This window comes from Nycticebus coucang, chromosome 8, assembly GCF_027406575.1.
Source record: "Nycticebus coucang isolate mNycCou1 chromosome 8, mNycCou1.pri, whole genome shotgun sequence".
NCBI classification, from domain to species: domain Eukaryota; kingdom Metazoa; phylum Chordata; class Mammalia; order Primates; family Lorisidae; genus Nycticebus; species Nycticebus coucang.
In genome coordinates this window covers 56,450,851-56,470,779 of record NC_069787.1, presented here as the reverse complement: position 1 = coordinate 56,470,779, position 19,929 = coordinate 56,450,851, and the positions used below count along the sequence as shown (strand labels likewise).

The 19,929-nt window shown below is 40.0% G+C and overlaps 1 protein-coding gene across 2 annotated transcripts in view; it reads right to left on the bottom strand.

Annotated features, from left to right (window-relative positions):
* The window catches only part of CPNE4 (copine 4), a 521,673-nt gene that overhangs the window by 134,643 nt on the left and 367,101 nt on the right, over window positions 1-19,929 (bottom strand). For both annotated transcript variants that reach the window (XM_053600167.1, XM_053600168.1), the window contains 2 exons: window positions 10,826-10,897; window positions 8,683-8,757 (listed from right to left, as the gene is read on the bottom strand). In XM_053600167.1, the coding sequence (XP_053456142.1) occupies window positions 8,683-8,757; window positions 10,826-10,897 (147 nt within the window). The remainder of the gene's footprint in view (window positions 1-8,682; window positions 8,758-10,825; window positions 10,898-19,929) is intronic.

Genomic DNA, 19,929 nt, shown 5'->3' with positions numbered 1-19,929 from the left:
GAGGCTGCTCCTTCTTGACAATTCTTCAGTGCTGATTTGTATTTGTGAGACTCTCAAAGGCACTATGCTGCTATTGGCTAATTAGAGAATGCCCCCAGAGGATAACACTGCTCAGACTACTGGACTTCTCAGAAGCATCTTGAGTCTTTAGCCCTAGCTCTCTTAGTAGCCCTGAACTTCAGTTTTTCTTCCACAGTCCCAGGAGACCCCCCAAACCTCTGTTCAGTCTATCTTTTTTCCTACTAGCTATTTTCTGCTGGGCTTCTCAACCCCTCTATCCAGCTATTTTAGGAATTAGCATTGAGAAATTGCCTTGAGTGGAAAATCTGCACAGAACGTCTGAATCACTTTGATGAACCAGTTTTTCTTCTTTCTTGTTTCTTGGCCCCTCAAATCCTGACAGCCTGAAGATTCTCAAATGTCTCCTGTATCTTGTCTAGTGTTTATAGTTGTTTTCAGTGGGAGAATGAAGAAAAACGAAAAGGCAACCTATTGTTGAAAGTAGTATCTTCTCCATCCTTCTTTTAAACTTATTTTTTTCCTCCAATAGATCATAAATTCTCAAAAGAGGAAACACTTTTTTACCATTTCCTCACCATCCTCCATAATGTCTAGATTTCAGTGGTACATAGCATTTATTGAATGAACGTATATATAAATAAATGATGATAACGTAAACACCTCCTGGAGGATAAGAGACTATCTGAGCAATAGCCTTAGGCATCACACTCTTAGGTATTTCACCAAAGAATTTCTCAGAAATTTAGACTGTAGAAAAGCAGGATTAAGCCCATATTGACTGTAAAAGTTATCTTTTATCTCTAAGAATTAGCAAGCCAGTAAAACTCATCATTTCTTTTTGTTCATTGTTTGGCCTCTACTTTTAAATTTTCTCTCCTTCTCAATGTCTTTATCAGCTTTCCTATTCTTGACATAAGCAAAATATTTATAGAGTATATACTGATCATAGAGCTTTTGCACTTAAAATTAATATACAAGGAGAGATAGAACCCGACCTCAGCTCTCCAAAGTACCATCTAGTTTGGTGACAACACAAATATACAAATTAATCTAACCAGAGGCTAAGTATAAGTGAATGAATGAATGAATGAATGCACAAGGAGTGCTCAGAGAACAGGAAAGAGTTGAAAATTTTGACCAGAAAAGATGGTGGTGAGGAGGGAAGGGCCTGGGTGACTTGTGAAAGAATAGACATAAAGGGAAACATCTCAGGTAGCTAAATTGGACTATAGTCTTAAGAAGTGTAAGGGAGGAATTGGAGACAATGTTGCAAAAGTCAGGACATGAAGGGCATTAAACCCTTAAAAACCATCATCTGGATTGGCCTAAAGAGGCAGTGGGCAACCACTGAAGGATTTTGAGCAGAAGAAAAACTGATTAGCTCCGTAATGAAGAACAATAGCCTAGAAATGGCGTAGGATACCTTAGGAAGAGACAAGACATGAGGTGAGGATAACTATTTCCCCTTTGCTTTCCTCCCCACCCAACCAGGAACCAAACACCCAGAGTCTGGGACACACCCATCCACTCTTTTTCTGAAGGTACAGCCTTCATCTTGCCAAGAACCCACAATGTCTTTTTTCATCATAAGCCTCTCTCTCCCACTAAGAGAGAGAGGAACTTCTAGCAGATTCCCACTTCTATGAATTTGCTCAAGACTTTAGAGCCTCAGGCCTGTTTCTGTGTCTACATTCATCTTAAAAACTTGGATCCTCCCCCTCCCCCTGCCTTCCCTGGTGAATGTGGGCCACGCTAGGTTGTTCCTATGTACCCTTGGGCTTTTTCTCTAATAGCTTCATGCTTTGCTTCCTTAAATAGATTGTTGGCCCTTGAGGGAATGTGTTTATGAATAGTACTTAAAAACTGCTAACCACTATGAAAGAACTCTATCAATTATTTTGCTTTTCCATTTGTAAGACTTTTGTTACCATCACTAAAGATGGAAAATATAGAAAAACAGATGACAAAAAACAGGGAAAAAAACCCCATATGTTCACCCATAATTCTACAACCACTAATATTTTGGTAATTTTTTTCTAGAATCTAGATACACTTTTTTCCTTTAAAAAATACTTGTAATAAAATAAGTACAAAAAATTGTACAGAGATTTATAATAATAATCTCTGTACAATTTAGTGCCCTATTCCTTTTGCTTGTGGTATATTGCAATGCTCTTTCTGTTTTATTTCACAGACTCTTTTTTTTTTTTTTTTTTTTTGGGTTTTTGGCCGGGGCTGGGTTTGAACCCACCACCTCCAGCATATAGGACTGGTGCCCTACTCCTTGAGCCACAGGCGCTGCCCTTTCATAGACTCTTTTAAAATACCTTTTAGTGTTAGCAAGAAGTTGTTGTCAGGAGGACATACTACAAATCAAGGAAAAATAACTGAAAATCTATGTGCAGCACCCTGGCTTTAGTATTGATTTCAAATCCCGACTCTATCCCATATAATCTGGATGATTTTAGGTAGATATTTAATTTCTCCATCTCAGTTTCTCTTCCATACATAAAAGAAGCATCACCCTTTGCATCATAGTAGTGTGGAAAAATTAGAGGATCTGGTCCTTAGGGTGGGTTGAGTCTAGTGCCTGGTACATGGTGAGCACTCAAAAAAAAATTGACTGCTGTGACTTATCAGAATTCATGGAGATATTTTGTAAAACTCTACACAAACATTAAGAAGGCATCTGATTCCTAGAAATAAAACAACACACAAGCAGCTCAAAACATCAAGTGTACACTCAGAAATTCATAGCTTCAAAGCAAAAACTTTGGATGTAACTGTGTGGTCACTTCAATCTGGAATTTTCAGCTCTGCACGACCATCAGTATTAAGATGGCCATTGGGACAGTTCAGGAAATGGAGATAAATGAGTGAGTCATTTTAATGAAATTTTGCTACAGTGAAATTTTTTAATAATATGGAAGCCATAGTACTCTGCTCTTTTGGTTCAATATGCAAAATATGTATTTAAGTGAGTGGGTGATAAGCAATGAGGAAGCAGTATATATCCATGGCAGTGATTTTTAAAATGGATATTGGACCTAGAAGAAATTGTTTGAGAAATTCAGAGTCATATTCAGGCTGTACAATGTACTAAACCTGTAACTTTGGAAAAAATTTCAACCTCACTATGCTTCATCTGTAAAATGGAAATAAAAATTGCCACTTTTGGGAATATGATTATGAGTTTTGAAGATAATATAGGTTAGACACCTAGGACCTGGCAATGTATAGATGCTTAATAATTATCACTTTCTATTATTGATACAGACTGGACTACAGCTCCTAGCCAGGTATACTTGAACATAGTTAAATCACAGCACAGCAGGAAGAAATACTACATTGCTTAGAGTATAGGTCAGCAAACTATGTAACATGAGCCAAGTCTGGCCCAGTCTCTGCTTTTGCGAATAAAGTTTTATTGGAACACTGCCGTATTTCTTCATTTATGTATTGTCTATGGCTGTTTTCATTCTTCAAAGGCAAAGCTTGGGGACAGAAACCTACTTTAGACCTGCAAAGCCTAAAGTATTTACCACCTGGCCCTTTACAGGAAAAGTTTGCTGACCTCTACTTTATAGACAGTTTTGTTTACTTACACAATACCCCATCAAACTAGCATCATAGCAACACTAAAAGTGCAGTCTATAATGACTGTTGTTACAACATGTGGAGACCATGAGTGTGAGAATCAGTTCTGATATACCATGAATATTTTATTTTCTCAGGAAGGGAAGGAGAAAGAACACTTTGTCAGATTGAATGCTCCAAAGTGATTATTACATTCCTATCTCTACCTACTTGTTGGATTAATTGCCAACTATCTGCTAATGTAATACATGTGCTTTGGAAATTAGAAAGTACTTTCTCCTCTAAGTAATGGCATTAACATTAGATAACAAGTTATTTCTCACAAACTTAGTCTTTTTTATGAACTGGCTCTCATTGAAAAGTGCCTCTCATATATCAAAAACTCTGGATTTCCAACTTGGGGAGATGGCTGCTGGTCTGCCAAAAGCATTGGAAAAGTAAGTTAAAAATGACTATTTCTGTCAAAAGGAATGAGGCATTTCTCTGTCACTGGGGTTTGCAAAAGTATTAGTGTTCCTTGATATACTCTAAAGGAGCAGTTCTCAAACTCTTGGGTTTAACCTTTACTTTCTTAAAAATTAGAGCTCTTGTTTATGTGGGTTATTATCTACTAATATTTACCACAATATAAAACTGATAATTTTAAAAATATGTATTTGTTACATTATTTTAAAACATTATAAAAATAAACCCAGTACATCATAACAAAATAGCATTTTAATGAAAAATAATTATATTTTCCAAACTTAAAAAATAGTGAGAAGAATAATATTACTTTATAATTAAGCAAATTGGTTTAGTGACGGGCTTAACAGAAGGGAGCAGAATTCTCATATCTGCTTTGTATTCAATATGCTGTGATATCAGGCATCATGTAGCCTCTGGAAAACTCCACTGTATGCATGGGTGTGAAAAAAGAAAGTAATGTTTCATACTATTACGAAAATGGTTTTAACGTCAAGACCTGAAAAGGTCTTGAGACCTTGAACCATCCTTGGGGGACCACTGCCCTCTGGCATATCCTAACCTCCCTGCTCTCTGGCTCTCTACATGCCTGAAATACGCGGGAACATTACCAAGTCTTCCACATTCTGAGACCAATCCAGTGTCTATTCATTTACTCTCTGCCTGAAAGAAGATTTAGATTTTAGTCAGGAAACTTAACTGAGTCCCTGTTTGGCACTGATTTTTTGTGAGTGTGTGCTTACGTGCTTTAGGTAAGTCATTTCACATCTCTGAACCTCAGTTTCCTCATCTGTGAAAGCGGCTTTCTACCTGAGTTAGATTCCTGGGGGCTGCCAAAGCTCCTGCAAGGGGATCCAGATTCTCCCATTGTCTGAATTGGGTATAGAATATTTTTCCTATATATTCGTACTGTAATTTTTTTTTTTTTTGTAGAGACAGAGTTTCACTTTATGGCCCTCGGTAGAGTGCCGTGGCCTCACACAGCTCACAGAAACCTCCAACTCCTGGGCTTAAGCGATTCTCTTGCCTTAGCCTCCCAAGTAGCTGACACTACAGGCGCCCGCCACAACGCCTGGCTATTTTTTTTTTTTGGTTTCCGTTTGGCCAGGGCTGGGTTTGAACCTGTCACCCTCGGTATATGGGACCGGCGCCTTACCGACTAAGCCACAGGCGCCGCCCCATACTGTAATTTTTAAATGTATATAGAAACCAGTTACTTTCATGATTATCATTAACGCAACAAAAAATTGAGAGCTTTATTTATCTCATAGTGACTTTTAGTTGTGATATATTTTCTTAATTAATAGATATGATATGTTTAATTGATATGGTAATTTTAACTGATAACGTATAGGTAGCTATAAAATTGTTCAGTACTAAAAGCTAGAAAGGGGTCCTCCTTAAGAATTTTTTGGAGCTATTTTTATAGTTAGATAGTACAAATAATAAGATAGATAGGCTGGGTGCCGTAGCTCACACCCGTAATCCTAGTACTCTGGGAGGCCAAGGCAGGTGGATTGCTTGAGCTCAGGAGTTCCAGACCAGCCTGAATGGTAAGATGCCTGATTCTACTAAAAATAGAAAACATTAGCCAGGTGTTGTTGTAAGCACCTATTGTCCCAGCTATTGGGGAGGCTGAGCCATGAGGATTGCTTGAGCCCAAGAGATCTAGGTTTTTTGTGAGCTATAATGCCACAGCAGTCTTCTATGGGTGACAGAGTGAGACTTCGTCTCAAAAAAAAAAAAAAAAAGATATGTTTATATATATATATATTGAGAGAAGGAGAGAGAGTGTGCACGCAAATAATCGTATTGCTCAATTCTTGTTCTATCACAAAAATATTGTGACCGATTGCATTTTTAAAAGATGACCACCTGAGTTCATGATCTAAATTCTTTTCTAAAATACAACTTTTAGAAATCCTTTTCTAAAATATGACACTCCCCTGTCAAGGCACAGTGTCTAACTCTTCTCTCCTAAATTCCTAAAGTCTGGGCTGGCTTAAAACTCACTTGTATCCAACAGCATGTAGCAGAAGCAATAATGCATGATTTCTGAGGCCAGGTCAGAAAGGACCATGACTATTTAGCCTGGTCCTCTTGGAATGTTCTCTCTGGGAGAAGCCAGGCACCTGGTAGGAAGCATGACTGACCTAGGACCACCATGTAGGCACTCTGGTTACCTGTTCCAGCTGAGTCCAGGCATTCAGTGATCTTAGGAGCCAGGCATGTGAGTAAAGCCAGGTTGAACCCTCTAGACAACCATATCCACTAGCTGAATACCACTGAGTAACTTCCACCAATATCATAAAGAGCAGAAGAATTGCCCAGATGAGTCCTGACTGAATTTCTGGCCCTTGAAATCATTAGATATAATAAAATAGTTGTTAATTTAAGTCATTATGTTTTCAGGTGGTTTCCTATGTAGCAATAGAAAACTAGAGCAGTACTATTGTTATCTTTGAGTAAATCCTCAGATCTAGATGAACCTTTGTTTCCTGAAGAGGTCATGCATGTGAAATGATCTTTGTGGTGTGGTTTTACTCCTTGATTCTACAACCTTCTTCTTTCTACCTGAGACCATTAAGCATATTAAGTGCTGCAGGGTGCTTTTTTGGTTCTGTGAGCTAGTGTTTATTTGACTAAAGGGAAACTGTTCAAACACCTAAAAGCCAACATGCCCACTACCATACCCTGAAGTCTCCTTGGACTGTAACATAAGTTAGTCAGAGGACAAATTAGAGGTACTTAAGAGACTAACTGTAGGGAAACCATTATTAGACATTAAGTGAGTAGCTTAAAACTGCTATACGCTGACCCAGTGGCTTCTAATGGCACTAGGGAAAATACTTCGAGGCAGTTTTATGAATTATTCTGAAACTTGGGAAGATGGTGGAGGAGAAGGAACCCAACTCTTGTGAGGAGATGAAGTGGAAAGCTCACTTCCAACTGATACTAATGCACACTGCACTTCCCAACGCCTAGCTCCTGCTAACATTGAAAGGTAGCAGTTGGTGAAGCCTTCACATAATGTACTCAGGACATTAAAACAATCTACATATATTTAGTTTATAATGATAAAGTTTGTTTCGATGTTTCCTGGCAAAATAAATTGCCCTCTCTAGGACATTTCGATTGTGTGTCACTTATTGCATCCTATCATGGCTATGGTGTTTTTATATCATTTGTATTTTAAATGCATGTTTTACTTAGAGGATGAGTTCCAGGTTGTGGATCATGGTATGTCTTTTTCTCAGCACCTCATGTTTAACAAGCACCCAACCAAGGTTTGGTAAATGAATGATGAATGAGTAAATAAACGAACAAATAAAAGAGTGAGTACATAAATGGGCTGAGTACTTTTTCTAGAGAAAAATGAATGGAATATGTCAAGATGTAAGCTGTTGTTTAAGGCTTTAAATAATTCCTGAGACATTGCTTTACCATTTTAGGCCTAATGCCTCTAAGTCATTGTTTGAAAAAGAGGAATACATTAAAAAAAATCCCCAATTCTCTAGTTTTACTTTGGAAAATGGAATCCTATGTAAATACATTTATTGATGTAATTTTTTTTTGACTTAAGGATATAGTTAGAAGGAAATTATAGATATCATGTGATGAGGAAGGAGAGGAAACCCTCCCCCCTCTTTAAGGTGTGTAGATTACAGAACCTTTTTTGTGTATATATAACTAACATGGTCTGTGATTGGGTAGAAGGTATGAAAAAAAAGGAGTATAGATGGAAATCAAGAAGACATGGGATTAAATCTTCATTTATTAGCAGGGTACATTGCCATGAAAACATGCAGACTTCCACCTAGAGGGACTATAATTGATGAGGGTCCTGGCTGCTCTGCTCTGCCATCCATTCCTGCATTTGCACCGGGGCCAGGCTTCCCCTTGGACTTTGGCTCAAGGACTCCCCCATGGCCTTGCGGAACTTTCCTTAGACCACATGGCATTTCAAGAGATTTCGCCTACCCTTTCCTCCCTCTGTTCAGGTTAGAGTCAGATCTGTGTCATGACCCATTGGCTTTCCCAGACTCCCTTGCTATGTTCCCCAAAGAGGGATTTCTCCTAACAAAATTCTCACACATTTAATCCTATCTTGGTGTTTGTTTCTTAGACAATCTGGATTAACATATGAAGTGATCTTAGACAAGTTACTCATCTATGAATCTCTTTCCTCATCTGCAAAACAGTGTTAATTATACCTGTCACAAGGAGCACTTAACTCCGTACTTGCAAACATATGTGCTTACTAAATGTCAATTTTCTTCCCTTTTACATCTTTTCTTCTCCCTTAGAATGTGTCTAGCAATGGGTTTAAATCATATTTACGAGTGTACATACGACCTGTGGCATTTGGAAACAAATGACGTTTTGGTATATTGAAATTGTCCTGTTTTAATTATAGTCCCTAACCCTTCTTATTAGCTGCTTCTCAATTTTGGGGAAGCCTTACTTCACAAACCTCTCTGAAATTTTTGATCTATTTAATAATGTGGGTTGAAAGGAAAAAAACAGCTGCAGGGGGAAAGTGGATTAAACTATATGTTTTATTACTTCCTTCAATAAGGTTAATGCCAAACACTTTACCTTGTCATCCAATTTTCGTGCATTGAATGCAAGCTCAACGTAGTCATCATTTCCAGATAATTCTTCAGCAATCACCTAAAGGAAAAAGCACACTTCAGCTATAATAGAGAGTAGACTTCTTAGCCCAGGAACCCATAAGCAAATTGAGTTCATGTTTGGTCCAAAATGCAACAAAGGTAAATGTGGGGCAAGGAGTTTTGCCATAACCTTAGGGAAAAAGGAACAGATTTCCAAATGTTCAAGGAAAATTCCAGGAAGAAACAATAGTAGATAACTGTATTTCATTTATGCTGAGCATGAGAGCATGAGAGCTGGAATCCATGATGGAAAAGGCAGCCGGAGCAGCAGTTACAAAGAGGTTCTCTCTTTAAAGGCCACGTGGCCCTGGACGGTACTTCCATAAATAATATTTTCCCTTGGGGAAGTTACAAAGGAGGAAGAATGGTAATATTTTTCAACTATTTTGAGTCAGACCAACAAGGAATGGGGGAATACACTGCTCTCTACATCTTTTACAGACCAATAGTTGTACAGTTGTTAAAGAAATCTTCTAATTCCTATTTTTTAAAATAACACATCTGGGCTTTGGGAGATGACAGAGAGAGAGATAAGAAGAAAGACAGAGATGGGGGAGGAGAGATCACACAAAAGACCCAAAGCTAAGAATGAATGTTCAAAGGAACTCTGGAGGTTTGCCTTCTGGCAATTTGCCTCCCTCGCATTTCAGATTGTTCTGGTATCTTTTTCTACCCCACCTTCCTTCTCTTTTTTTTTTTTTCTCCTTTGACCATAGAGCCAAATGGTTGGAACATTTCTCTATCTTTCTTAAGGGCTCTAATAAAAGATGTCAAAGTTTCAAACATCGTGAGTTCTATCTAAAAATTTAAGCTTTTTAAAAAATATATATTTTTAGCATTACCCAATAGAACATTTTGCAATGATAGAAATGTTCCGTAATTTTCACTGTCCATAGCCACTAGCCACACGTAACTATTGAACACATAACATGTGGCCAGTGTAACAAAGGAACTGAATATTTACTTTAATTTTAAATAGTTGTATTTAAGTTTAAATAGTTACATGTGGCCAGAGGCTACTGAACCAGACAGCATAGCTCCAAACCATTATATTAAAGAGGAGTATTAAATGTTAGGCTCTGTGGTCTTTAGGGAACAAATCGAGCTTGGACTAAAAGCTATAAAAGAAAGTTTTTTTTGTTTTTTTTCTTTTTTGGGTTTTTTTGTAGAGACACAGTCTCACTTTATCACCCTCGGTAGAGTGTCATAATGTCACAGCTCACAGCAACCTCCAACTCCTGGGCTTAGGTGATTCTCTTGCCTCAGCCTCCCGAGTAACTGGAACTACAGGTGCTGGCCACAATGCCTTACTATTTTTTTGTTACAGTTTGGCCGGGGCTGGGTTTGAACCTGCCAACCTCGGTATATGAGGCCGGCGCCCTACCCACTGAGCTACAGGCACCACCCTAAAACAAAGTTTTAATTCTCAAAATAAATGAGAGACAGGATAGGTAGCTTTAACGGTTTGAAAACCCAGACAATTCCATATTTTCACTATTACTTCAGCTTTCTCTTCCACCGAAACCTATCTTGCAATTGCAAAAGTGCTTAGTAGAAATGAATAACCTCACTGGCAAATTCTTTTTATTCCGCATTTTTCCTAGGGGTAGAAGGATCAAATTGTTTTTTTTTTTTTGTAGAGACAGAGTCTCACTTTATGGCCCTCGGTAGAGTGCCGTGGCCTCACACAGCTCACAGCAACCTCCAACTCCCGGGCTTAAGCGATTCTCTTGCCTCAGCCTCCCGAGCAGCTGCGACTACAGGCACCCGCCACAACGCCCGGCTATTTTTTGGTTGCAGTTTGGCCGGGGCCGGGTTTGAACCCACCACCCTCGGTATATGGGGCCGGCGCCTTACAGACTGAGCCACAGGCGCTGCCCAGGATCAAATTGTTTTGTCAGGAAAGTGAAGGAAGAAAGGAAAAAGAAGTGACTAAGATAGTGCAGCAATTATGGCATCAACTCTCCATAGCCACAGGGTCTGCCTCCCAAGCGAGCAATTTGGACCAGCCAGCCCATCCGGGCACCACACCTGGGTAGGTGGCTACTTGGGGTGGGCTTGCTTACCGTGATGGAGGATTTCCCAGCTGTGTTCCCATGTTTCAGCAAGGATTTAGATAGCTTTCTCTGGGAAACAATCTGCACAAAAGGAAACAAAAGGTGAAGATACTAGTCATATATCTGTTTCTTTTTTTTTTTAATTAAGTCATTTGTATAAAAATCATAAATACATTTATGCCATTATGGGATTCGATGTGTTGATTATTTGTACAAATTGGAGTGCTTACATCCTACTAATCAACATAGCTTTCACCTCATTTACCCAATTACAGCATTAAGACATTTGTGTTCTACACCTGATAGAGCCAACTTGTACTTGCAATATGCTCCATAGGTGTAGTTCCTTACTAACCCTCCCTCAACTTGCCCCCCTCCCTTTCCCTTTCCCCCCTTCCCTCCTTCATCCTGGGCTATAGTTGTGTTTCATTTTTCATATGTAGGTGTGAATGATTATAAATTGGTTTCACAGTAGTACTGAGTACATCGGATATTTTTTTTTATTCTTGAGATACTTTACTAAGAAGAATATTTTCCATCTTCATCCATGTAAACATAAAAGAGGTAAAGTCTCCATTTTTTTTAATGCTGCATAGTAGTATTCCATGGTATACATATACCACAATTTATTAATCCATTCATGGGTCGATGGGCACTTGGGCTTCTTCCATGACTTGGCAATTATGAATTGAGCTGCAATGAACAATCTGGTGCAAATATCTTTATTGTCAAATGATTTTTGGTCCTTTGGATATACACCTAGAAGAGGAATTGCAGGATAAAACAGCAGGTCTTCAGGTTCAGTTTTGGTTTAATTTCTTTTCAAAATTTTATACTCAAAGCTCTACTTGAAATTATGACAATACTTATGTCAGTTTATATTCCAGAGCTTGTCCTTGGGCCTCCCTCTTCTTTTTTAATCCCTTTCTTTCTTTCCTTTGATGGTGTATAATATAAGAAAGTTATGAAGTGAGGAATTACAGATAATTCAGTCAATTAGGAGGTGGCTTAATTGTTGCTAAAGGATTTATATCAAAATTAGGTGCACAATGCTGAATGTGTATGTTAAGATAAAGTAGATAAAGCTTCAGAATGATCCCAAAATGGCATTAAGCCTCGATGCAAAGTGTGGGATGGAGAGCAGGGAGGGAAAGGAACCCAAGGTCTAAGTATGCAGCTCCTGTGTCTATACCTCTACAGCTCTAATTTTAATATATTAATTAGGAAGCTATAAAATCAGTCATCAGGAAACTGATGCTGAGATGATCCAATAGGAGCAATTGGGGTCCTCTTCATAATTCAGTGTCAGTGTGCACATGCAACGACAGCTCCAATCATCATCAAAATCATCACTGTAGTGAAAGCTGTTCTTGGCAGAACCTGCCCAGTTTCCCGTCTCCCCTCTTTCTTCCTTTCGTGAAGGAGAAGTTTGGCAAGACCTTGAAGTCCTGGTGGTTATGTAACCCACGATTTCCAAAGGACAAAGGGGTGATAAAAGTCCAGTTAAAAGCTGTGTTCATGCTTAGGGAGAACAACATCACCTATTGTCGTAGACAGTTTCTATTTAAGATAGTTCCCAGTGATCCTGGCTTCTGAGTACTCATGGTCTTGTGTAATACCCTGCTCTTGAGTGTGGGATGGACTTGCTTCTGATGAATAGTGATTGGATCTTAGTTCTGAGATTAGGTCACAAAATGACTGTGACTTCCACCTTGTTCACCATTTCTCATTCTCTCATATTCTCTCTCTCTCTCTCAGATTTTGCTCTGGTGGAAGTTTCCAGGTTCTGAGTAGCCCTACAGGGAGACCCATGCGGCAAGGAATTGAAGTGTCCATCCAACAGCCATGTGCATATGCGCATGGTACAAGATCCTTTCCTAAGGTGATCCTTGAGATAACTGTGCCTTGACTGTAGCCTTGTGAGAGACTTTGATCCAGCGAACCCAGAAAAGCTATACCCTGTTTCCTAACACACAGGAACTGTGAGACAATAAATGTTTGCTTTTTAAGCTGTCAAGTCTTGGAGTAATTTTTTATGCAGGATTAAGTAACACTATTGTACATATATTATTCACCATAGCGAAGGAGATCAGCATGAATGGCAGTGAAACAAACCCATCCTTTAAAATCCTCATATTTTTGTCTCTGTGTTACCGTCTGGAAAATACCAAGAGCAGGCTAATGCCATATATAGAATGTCCAGAGAACTTCCCTAGGGCAAGTGGATTTAAGGATCCTGATGTTTGCTCTGCTGTAATCTGAAGAAGAATATTTTTATAAAGAATCACCTGGTTCCTTCTATACCTGTTTTCCTTTTGGAAGGAAGTTTGGAGAACACTCAGGGATCTAAATGTAGACCTGCCATTTGATCCTGCAATTCCTTGTCTAGGCATATATCCAAAGGACCAAAAATCATTTGACAATAAAGATATTTGCAACAGATTGTTCATTGCAGCTCAATTCATAATTGCCAAGCTATAGAAGAAGCCCAAGTGCCTACTGACCCATGAATGGATTAATAAATTGTGGTATATGTATGCCACGGAATACTATGCAGAATTAAAAAAATGGAGTTTACCTCTTTTATGTTTACATGGATGGAGCTGGAAAATATTCTTCTTAGTAAAGTATCTTAGGAATGGAAAAAAAATATTCAATGTACTCAGTACTACTGCGAAACTAATTTATAATTACTCACACTTGCATATGAAAAATGAAACACAACTATAGCCTAGGATGAAGGAGGCAAGGGGAGGGAGAGAAGAAGGGGGGGGTCAATAGAGGGAGGGTTAGTAGGCATCTATGGAGCATATTGCAAGTACAAGTTGGATCTATCAGGTGTAGAACACAAATGTCTTAATGCTGTAATTGGGTAAATGAGGTGAAGTAGGATGTAAGCACTCCAATTTGTACAAATAATCAACACATCGAATCCCATAATGGCATAAATGTATTTATGATTTTTGTACAAATGACTTAATAAAAAAATCACCTGGTGATATGATGATGATGACGATGATGATGACAATGATGACAGCAATAGAAACTCCCACCTAAGAAGTACGTACTATGTGGCAGATGCTGCATTAATTATAAAAATATTCGTTTAGCCCCCACTCTATGGCAGACTTGGTACTATGCACTAAGAATAGAGCAGTAAGCAAAATCAGATGCAACGTCTGACCCTATGGATCTTACAGCTTCTCTGTGGGGTCTTTCAGCAAGGAAAGTGGGGGAGAAATACAAATAAATGGCAAAATATGGTCACCCATTAGCAGTAGCCAGGTCAACATCTGACTAAAGAAAGGCAAAAGACCCCATTTCTCAAACAAATCTGGTTTCAACCCTTCTGCCCATTGTCACTGTGTTTCATTCACATTGGTCACCTATTCCCATGGGTTCAAGGGACCCCCAAACCGTCTCAGCTTTGTAGTAACCCATGAATCACATTAATACGTATTGGGCAACTGTCTTTACAGACTGTATCTTACAAGACCCACATTAACTTTATTCAAAGAATAGCTAGGGAGACTTAACACTAGCACCTAGTTGGCTACAGCACTCTCTCCTCAACTTTTCTAGAAATTTGAACATTTCCACTTGCAAGGCAGGAAGAGAATACCACTGTGTGCCAGCACCTGCTTTTTAGCAATTATGAGGAAGATAAACAATTTCTCAGGAAATATCCCTTCTTAAGAAATGGCCATTTGGGTATACAAGTGGCTAATAAAGCAGGTAACAAAGCAAACTTGTTACAGCCTTCAGGCATCCACCTTGGCTCCAAAGAATGAGTAATAATTAGGGTTTCAAACCTTTCATTGTAATAATGATGGACAAGCATTGAGTTGCCATTGACGTTGCCATTCTTAGGACTGTTGAGCAAAATAGCAGGGAAGTCCAGATGGAGTGGTGATCTACAGAGAAAAGCCCATTGTTGCAAATCCTACTTATCATGCACACTTTGTTGCAGCTATAGTGACTGCCCCAGGTTCAAAAATGCCTTAGGTCTTGTCAGAGGATGAGAAACAGTGACAGGGACTCACCTTGGCCGCAGCTGACATCTGAGGCCAGCAAATAGCAAGCCCTGCCTGACATCAAGGCTAAAGGGGAAGTTCTCTAACTTGATTCTTTTCACCCTACAGTTGTATCACAGTTGCAAGCCTTTGTATTCAACAAAAGGGAAAGTGTAGGAGGAGGAAATAGTAGTTGAAATGATCCTTTTTAGAGGCATTAGTACCTCTAATTAGTACCTCATTGATATGGGGAGAAGTTCTTCCTTGGTGAACTGGACAATAGCTTCTAATAGTATAGGTCCTAATTTTTAGGAAAGTGTTTCATTTAAATAAATGAGAACAAAGCTAGGTGTAGGAAAATCTTTTTCTGCAATATTTCAATAAATGTATGTTTAGCTGAAGTTTCTTCCAAAGTCTTTCAAAACAGTCATTTTGGGAAGCAGATAGTCATTTTTCATGAAACTGCTGTTACTAAAAATATATTTGGAATGTTTTCTTAATTAAGATGGTTGTAATAACAAATATTTATTGATCATTTTCTACTTCCAGGCAGTGCTCCTAGGTTATCGTGGTAAGCAGAAATAGATTAAAAGTATCTTCACAGGGCCAGTCTCCAGGCTTACGCCTGTAATCCTAGCACTCTGGGAGGCCGAAGTGGGTGGACTGCTTGAGCTCAGGAGTTCCAGACCAGCCTGAGTAAGAGAAAGACCCCATTTCTACTAAAAAACTAGCTGGATATTGTGGTGGATGTCTATAGTGCCAGCTACTCAGGAGGCTGAGGTAGGAGAACTGCTTGAACCCAGGAGTTTGAGGTTGCTGTGAGCTATGATGCTATGACATTCTACTCAGGGTGACAGAGTGGAACTGTGTCTCAAAGAAAAAAAAAAGCTTCTTTATCATACTTTTACAGTCAAATCTCTATTAGCTTGAATTAAGAATCCCCAAAGCATGTATTATGGAACTTTTATTCCTTAAAAGATAAGTGTGAAAAAGTGTACAGATGTTTAGAAACCATAGATTTTTTAAAAAGTTCAACATCTCAACTGTAGGTCATCAGCAGAGTTGTGGCTGGAAGTCCCATGTAATGAGCATTTCTTACACGTATCTGGCTCTGGAACCCTTTTGTCAAGGAGCATGTCTAGTGTTCTGCAAACTACTGGTGCAATTACTAGGAACACTATTACAGACAGACAGCTGGAGTTTCCTGGTTGCTCATTTATAGCAGACAGAGGAAACCTCTCCAGAATTGCTCAGATATTTTTCTTCCAGAGCTGGTAAGGCCTCTAGCAGCCACATCAGGCATTTTTTTTGCCTGAAACTTCTCTCTAGTATCCGTGCTCGCCATCACAGACACAGCAAGGTGGAAGTGAGGAGGATTAACACCCCTTAGGAGCAGACTTGCCCTGGGAATGGAGGTGAATCTCAGGTATTTATTCTACACAGGAACCGAATTTCCCAGTGAGATGAAATTCTGGTTGCTTGCAATGGTAATTGTTAGATGATACCCCCTTATTTTATTGGCTGCTTTTTCTCACCACGTGACTTCTCTGGGGCTCTCCTGCAGTGTCCTTCACTTCCCAAATAATCTACTTACCCTCCACTGTTTGTCTGTGTCTGAGGGAACACAACAAGTTCTGTGTCAGAGAATATGAAAAGCATTTCATACAAGTTATCTCATAAATGACATTTAGTGATCAAACTCTCTCTCGTCTCCAAGCCATTGGGATGAAGGAATTGAGGCTTCAAGAAATGAAAGAGTTTGTCTAAGGTCACGTAGTGTTATGGAGCAAATTGTGTCCCCCCAGACTTCATACATAAAAGCCTTAACCCCCAATGTGACTATCTGAGATAGAATGTTTAAGGAGATAGTTAAGGTTAAAAGAGGCATGAAGGTGGGGCCCTAATCTGATAAGACTAGCGTCCTTATAGGAAGGGGAAGTGACACTGACCACATGCAGGCTTATTCTCCCCTACTCTTACTCCCTGCTCTTCCTCCTTCTCTTTTCTCCCCCTTCCTCTCCCTGCCCCCTCGCTTTCCTTTCTCCCTTCACTTGATAATTTTTATTCATTTTTTAAGATTCACATTAGAAGTTTGCGATCATTGCCAAGGCAGGAAGAAAGTGGAGTGTGGAACCATGAAGGACTTTTCCCTTGCTGCTCACATAGAGTGTCATTGCCCCAACCCATCCCCTGCAACCACAGCAGAAGCTAGGCCTGGGAGCTTGTTAGAAACGCAGAACCTCAGCTCCACCCCAGACCTCCTGGATGAGAATCTGCATTTCAATGAGATCCCCAGGTACTTCAAAGGTCCCTTAAAGGAGAGAAGCTCTGAGTTAGAAAGGGATAATGGCATGTAGACAAACAATTTTAGTATAATATGATCAGATTTTAAAGATTTATTTTAGGAAGGGCTTTTAAATTAATCTGCTGATTTGGACTTTCATTAATGGACAAAAGTCGGAGGAGCTAGGGAAGGCACAGTGCTGAAGCTTTCTCAGCCACTCTGTGGGGGAGGATGGGTGATGTGCATGGGTGCGTGCAGTTTATATAAATTCAGTACAGTCCTCAACTCCCCAGTGGAGACCTACAAAAGGACCACCCTACAGAGGATGATTCAGAACGACAGAAGCAATGAGTACTCTATTGGTTTGGGCTTCCTGTCTTAAGCCCTCTATTTAGCAGGGTTCTAATTACTTCAAGAGTAATTACAGGCATTTACCCTCTCTTTGACTTCATTAGGGAGGGATGGAGTGAAGGGAAGTTTTAAAGCGAGATTTATGGACAGCTTGTGTCTTAATTACTCACCTTTGCCTCATCTCTTGGGTAAGGCCCCATCACTATCACAAATGACCCAGCTCAGCTATTAGCGAGAGGTCACCTTCACCCCCTCCCCACACCCCACCCAGGGTCCAGCCATACCATGTGGCAGTCTGGAGAAAGAAGAAAAGGCTGTATCTCCACACTGCCCAATGCCAGGGCCAGAGCTTTTGGTCAGATCAGGGCACATGGTATCTGTTCAATTACTGCCTTTGGTGCCTTGTGACTTGTCTTCAGGGAGGCTGGTGACCAAATATTAGCGGTCCATAGGACAGAGGAGGATTGAGGGAATTCTTTGACCATTTTTAAGCAAAAGACACAAACTCCAGCTTTGAGGTACTATAGTTAGACTTAGTATTTTTTATAAGTGCCAGTTAACAAGCAAAAGGACCACAGTCTCAAAGATAATTAAGGTCACACAACTATTAAAGGATCATAATAAATGCTGCTTTGAGACCATGATTATGTGACAGCTACTGCTCTGAAGTGCCTGATGTGTATTGACTCATTAAATTCTCATGACAGCCCTCTGAGGCACTATCACAGGCCCGTATGGTTGAGAACCATAGAAACTGTGCTACTTTTCCATGGCTGCAATAGCAAATGACCACAAACTTTGTGATTTAAAACAACAGGAATTTACTCCTTCATGGGCAAAAGTCTGGGATCAGGTGTTAGCAGGGCCACAGGCTCTGCAGAGGCTCTGAGGAGAGTCCACCTCTTGTCTCCTGCAGCTCCCAGGGGCTGCTCTGGTTCTTTGGCTGGTAGTTGCCTCTTTCCCTTCTTCATGCTGCCCTCTTCTCTCTGTCTGTGCCTCTTCTCTGTGTGTCTCTCATAAGGATACTTGTCATCCTTGGTTAACTCAGGATAATCTTATCCTCTTGAGATCCTTCACTTAATTAGATCTGCAAAGACTCTTTTTCCAAATAAGGTCATATTGACAGCATTTAGGACTTACGACGTGGACATATCTTTTTGGCCCTCTACAACAAGAGTAGATTACTTGCTCAAGGTTCTACAGCAGGAAAAAGTGGGGTTGGGATACGAATCCAGACAGCTCAGTTCCAGAGTCCATGCTCCTAACTGTTCAACTCTTCTGCCCCTGACAAATATCCAAGGCAGGGCTTGATTCAGGCCCTGGACTACACTTTACCACAGTGTTTTTCAACCCTTTTTTTTAATCTCATGGCACACTTGAACCTGTAGTTAAATTTTTGCAGTGCCCTTAAATATGTTGATTTTAAAAAAAGTAAAAAAGGAATATACTTACTGTTCTATGAATACCTTTCAAAAATAATTTAATTAATGATCTTTAAAATTTTTGAGGCACATCAAAGATCCTCTCATGGCACACCAGTATACCATGACATCCCAGTTGAAAATCACTGCATTACCAAATATGAAATGGGATTCACACTCACTCTTCGTCTTCAGAGTATAAGGAAGTCCTGCTCACTCAGACCACTGCAATCTCCCCTTCAATAGCCCCCAACTTCACTCTTGCTATATAACCTAGGGTGAAAGTCACACGTGAGGCTCTGAATGCTGGTCCTGGTGTGGGATCTTGGGCAGGTTAACTTCTTTGAGCTTTGGTTTCCTTATCTGTGAAATGGTGATACTATTTTCTATTCCACAGATTTATTATGTACATAATGAGCATTAACAAAACCCCAGCAACTAGGAAATGCTACTTTCCTCCTCTTTTTCCTCCCATCCAGTCAATCCCCACACAGAGATAGTCACCTGTTGGCTTAGACTGGCAGTGGGTTCTGGCAGTGGAAGGGGAGACAAAGACAGATAATGGAGATATTTAAGACACTGAGTTGATGGGGTTTCATGACTGATCAATGGGCTGTAGGGTAGAGAGTGAGGGAGAGCTCACAGGTTTGCTCTGGAATCTGGGAGGACAGATGTGCTATTCAGGGAGCCAGACACATGGGAAGGGGCAGGTGCAGGGGCATCGAGAGGGCAGGAGGAGATAGTGAGCTCAGTTTGAGGCTGCTGAGTTTGAGATGTCTGTAAGCCGTACAAGTGGAGTTAGTATCTAGGGAATGTTGAATACATTGGGAGTCTCCAATGTATAGATGGCAAATCCAAAGGCAGCAGCTGATAGAGACTGCTATCTTGAAGAAAGAAAGAAAGGGATCTGAGAGTGAGACAGTCTCCTAGGCTGAGACCCACAGCAATGTCTCCTTTCTTCACTCCATTCTACCCTTAGCCCCTGAATAAATCCCCTGTGGGGACCAGCCTCCAAGACCAGGAGGGGGCTGAGGGAGGACACAC